This window comes from Pongo pygmaeus, chromosome 10, assembly GCF_028885625.2.
Source record: "Pongo pygmaeus isolate AG05252 chromosome 10, NHGRI_mPonPyg2-v2.0_pri, whole genome shotgun sequence".
NCBI lineage: Eukaryota > Metazoa > Chordata > Mammalia > Primates > Hominidae > Pongo > Pongo pygmaeus.
Window position 1 is genome coordinate 72,523,036 of NC_072383.2, and position 4,507 is coordinate 72,527,542.

A 4,507-nucleotide genomic window follows, 5' to 3' on the forward strand; every position below is an offset into this window, starting at 1 on the left:
TCAAACACCTCCGGAGAACTGTTCCTAAAATGATGTTTCGAATCACACCACAACAGTGCATATAATTACTAAAATTTTCCTTTTCAGAGGATATCAATTAAGCATGGCTGCTGCATTAGCGAATGTTTAAATTTACAAATAAAGTAACATAAAATTGCATCCTCGCAATTTTTTAATAATCAGAGATAATGGAAGTCACACACTAAGTCCATCCTGTTCCTTTTCATAAACGCTCTCAAAGCAGCAGCGCGTTGAGAAGCCCCACGAGTCTGCGTGGAACCAGTGCGCAGGCGCTCTGAGGGGCGGAAGCGGGGAGGCGGGGCTAGGCCCGACAGTGGAGCGGAAGAGGCCCAGGCGGCTGGGTGAGGCGCTGAGACGGTTTGGCGGTGAGTCCTGGGCCAGGCGCAGCTAAAAGGCCTGCAACCCGGGAAACGTCAAAACAAACAGAAGGACTTGGGATTCCGGAGTAGTCGTCCCTATCGCTGCTCCTGCAGTCGCGGACGCCACCGACCCCGCCGCTGGAGGACTGGGCCCTAAAAGGCCTCTAGGCCTAGGCGCGGCCCGCGGAGCCAGACGTGTTGCTGCCGTGAGTAAAACGAGCGCCCTCTCCGCACTCGTTTACAAATTAAAATGGAGGAAATTTCGTTAGCCAACCTGGATACTAACAAGCTAGAGGCAATCGCTCAGGAGATTTACGTAGACCTGATAGAGGATTCTTGTTTGGGATTCTGCTTTGAGGTGCACCGGGCAGTCAAGTGTGGCTACTTCTACCTGGAGTTCGCAGACACTGGTAGCGTGAAGGATTTTGGCATTCAGCCAGTGGAAGACAAAGGAGCGTGCCGCCTCCCGCTTTGCTCCCTTCCCGGAGATCCTGGGAATGGGCCTGATCAGCAGCTGCAGCGCTCACCTCCGGAATTCCAGTAGCTGCAAAATGAGAGTCTGAAAGTGGCCAGGACAATAACATAGACTGGTCCTGTGGCTTGGAGGAGTAAGCTAAGTAGAAAAAAGTAGAAGAATCAAACAAAAGTTCTAATTCCCCCTTGAAGATCCTAGCATTTAAAAACCCAAAGTGGATAATTTAGGAATCCTTTTTTTAAAGTGTATTACCTGGAGCAAGCTCTGAAGCCCTGGGCAGGAGGAGCTGCACAGCCTGCGGGCCATGCAGTGCCTGTTGATCTCTAAACACGCCAGGATGTGCGCAAGATCCTGTAGTGCCCCCAATGCACAGGTGAGCAGTTGTGTGCCCAGCATATAAAATTTTTGGTTCCTCAGCCTTTCTGTCTGCCTGATGTCAAGGGCTTCCTGGACAGTTTGGACATTACAGTTCGTCAGGCCGTGATCAGTGGCCTGCAGTGGGACTGCTCCTTTGATATCTGAACCTCTGGTATGGGCTTCTCTGAGACAAGTAAATGTCAGGTGCAAGATCTGGATACTAACAGTTTCATTTTGGGAAATCCAAGAAAAAGAATTATCAAGTTTGATAGGGAAGCTCTGTAGGCTTGACTCCAGCAAGAAGAAAAGATCAAAACCAACTGTTTCCCGAAAGTCTAGACTTTACAATGATTCACCTGACTAGAGGACAAGGCCTAGCATTTGGCTGAGCAGAGCCCTCTTCCTTGCCCTCCAACCTGGTGGCATAGGCTTGGCAAATGGACAACTTGGTTGTCCAGACAGGCTGAGGATTCGGTTATGATCCCCTGGGGAGGTAGCAGGGACCTCTGCAACTATGCATGATCTCTCAAACTTCAAGATTCGTGTCTGGATGTATTATGCTGTGGACATAAGTTTAGTAGGGCGGTCATTTCCTACTCTGAGTTACTCGTTACCTAGCCAGTCCATGGGTGTGACTTGGTCGTTAAGTCAGGTCACTATCTGCCTCCCACCGTGGGGGCAAGACTGAACTATAGAAGAGCATCATGGCTGTGCAGGAGGCTGTGGTTTGAAAACTGAGCCCAGAGGGCACTTTCAGCTGTCCTCAATAATGTGAATGGATTAGTGCTAGGAGCCAAGTAGCAGGACTGGATTATCTCATCTGACTGTGTGCAGAATCCTGTTGAATGTCCCTGTTTCTTTGGTTGGGCAGTCAGAGCTCTGCTATGGTGAACATCCAGACTGTCACCACTTTCTCTCTGCCCCTTGAAAGGGATAGTCCTTTCCACTCGGTCCCCTTTGGATCTTCTTGACAACAGGAGCAGCCCTTTTATTGTTAGAAGTCAGAGAAAGACCTCCAGAATCTCCTGACTTTAGGGAATGGTATAGGGGAAGATGGGAAGTAAGAGCCACATATCAAAACTACCCTCCACTTTATTCCCTGAGCGAGGGTTTATGAAGTATAAAGGGGTGGGAGCCCCGAGGTGAGCGGGAACGGTGCTGCTTTATTTGAAATGTTTTCTTACCTCATTCTGTGCCCCAATAGGGGGTCCAGCCTCATCTGTCTGGCTTGGCCCCATGTTCCTCCTGTCCCCTGCTCCACTGCCTATCTGGTGCCCCAGGTGCTGCTTGCCACTCCAGCTTTCACACTGAACAGTTTCAATTCAGCTCTTAATGCTCCTGCTTCCGAAGCCTGCCCAATTTCTTTTTTCTTGGCCTCTGTTTTTTTTTTTTTTTCTTTTTCCCTTGTTTTTGTAGAAGAGTCAGGAGAATCTTTCTTATGGCTCCCTCTGTTGGGATTGGAATTGGAAGAGAACTTAGTTTTTTGTATTTAAAATGCAGTGTCATGCCTAAGCATTTCTCCTATATAGGACTGCCTTGCTAGTGTGCCCTCTTGCTGTGTCTTACTTCATAAGGAGTTGTATCTTCCCACCTCCATTTCAATACTGCCTGTTAGGACCTAAGTAGAAGAGCAGTACAGGCTGATTGACACACAGAGGGGTGGAGTTGGTCCTTGTCCATTCTCTAACCCTTGCTGTGCATGTATCAATCCTTATCCCAGAAGGTACTATTTAGACTGTATAGACTGATTTAGATTACATACTTTAGAGGATTAAGGAAACCATAGAGATTGGGCCTTGGAACTGTTACTGCCTTGTCCTAGAGTTGTCCTGATCAGGCTTGGGACCTAGTTACAGATTAGTCTTAAATAATTGCATTAACTTAAAAAAGTCAAACCTTGGCAAGAGCTAAAATAATTTGGAGATATCTTTGCCCTTGACTAGAAGACTACATCTAAGAGGATGAAGAAAAGAGAGTCTAAGTGAGACTCTGGCCTACTTCCTAACAATGTCTTGGAAGTGGGATGATGGTAAAGGAGGAAGGCCACAGTCCAATCCCTCTACCTTCAGATAGGGAACTCAAATTCTGAAATTACTGTTTTCTTTCTGGCCTTTTCTCCTGGTTAGAGGAGGAAGTGGGAAGTGGTTTTGAGTAATACTTTGTTCATATTACCCCCCCTTTTGTTTTTTGTTTTGGTTTTTGTTTCTGGCCCCTCTACTAATAGGGCAATAGCCTCCTGCCCTGGATGGGAATAAGGTGGGCTTGGTCCAACAGGTGCCCAGAGGGTACATACTCCTTTCTGGGGAGAGAATGCTCCCTACCATATAGTTGACAGTGGTTAGGAACTCTCCCTTTCCCTACCTACCTTCCTTTTAACAGCAGAATTCCTATTTTTCCCTTCTTGATTATGTGTATTGATCACCCTGCAATCATATTATGTATCTGAGTGTGTGTGTGTGTATGTGTGTGTTATGGGGGAAGGGGGGGTTCTTTAAAATTTCTGTGGTTTGTGGCTTTTTCTTCCATACATTAGTTCCCACCATCGCATGCCCAGGGACCACTGCCTGGCATTATCGCATGCTGGGATCATCGGGGGAGGGTAGTGAAGCTCACCACTGTCCTTTGTTTTGGAGATTCTTATTTTTGCATAAGTAATCCATCCTATACAGATAGCTGATTAACTGTATTCCCCTTTCCCCTATGGCTGCTGGTGTAAATAAACTGCATCTCCCCATCGGTAAACGGTAATAAACAAAATTTTAAAAAATGACTACTTGGACTCTGTATATTCATCTTTTAAAACTGTATGTTTTCAGGCATTGACATAGTAAGATAAATGTTGAAATGCTATTGAACCTTAATACTTCCTCCCTAACAGGAGTTTTATCAGAACAGAGAAACTGTCCAGCCTTGTTTCTCAATTTGGCCTCCAAATATAACTGTCTGTAGCATCCAGTGAAAGAGCCAAACCATATACAATCCCTTTTCCATATGAGGTAAGGTGGTAAGATAAATCCAATCCTGTCACTAAAAGCCCACTGTGAAAGATAGTTCCATTCGAATTGAACTCAGTGTATCTTAGTATGTACATTTTACCATCATTTTAAGCTAATATCCTTGCTCTCAAAAGGTAAAGTGATTCACAGCAGACGATGGTTCTGCCTTTCTAATTTTTTTCTCAATACTTAAAAAATTACCTCAACACTTTAGATCTTTCATTTCATTTTTAATAGTAATTCTGAGGTTTTTCATCCCATTCCTAACCAGAGTTTGAGCATTTCCCCTAGAAACTACT

The 4,507-nt window shown here is 45.6% G+C and overlaps 1 protein-coding gene across 1 annotated transcript; it reads left to right on the forward strand.

The window, feature by feature from the left end:
- Positions 1–339: 339 nt before the first annotated feature.
- On the forward strand, positions 340–3,982 carry ATXN7L3B (ataxin 7 like 3B). The gene has a single exon (XM_054444330.2). The coding sequence runs from the start codon at positions 631–633 to the stop codon at positions 922–924; it is 294 nt and encodes a 97-aa protein (XP_054300305.1). The 5' UTR covers positions 340–630; the 3' UTR covers positions 925–3,982.
- The last annotated feature ends 525 nt before the right edge of the window (positions 3,983–4,507 follow it).

Bases quoted from the DNA above. Each gene is read 5' to 3' on its own strand.
- ATXN7L3B (XM_054444330.2), top strand. From the start codon at position 631: ATGGAGGAAATTTCGTTAGCCAACCTGGATACTAACAAGCTAGAGGCA.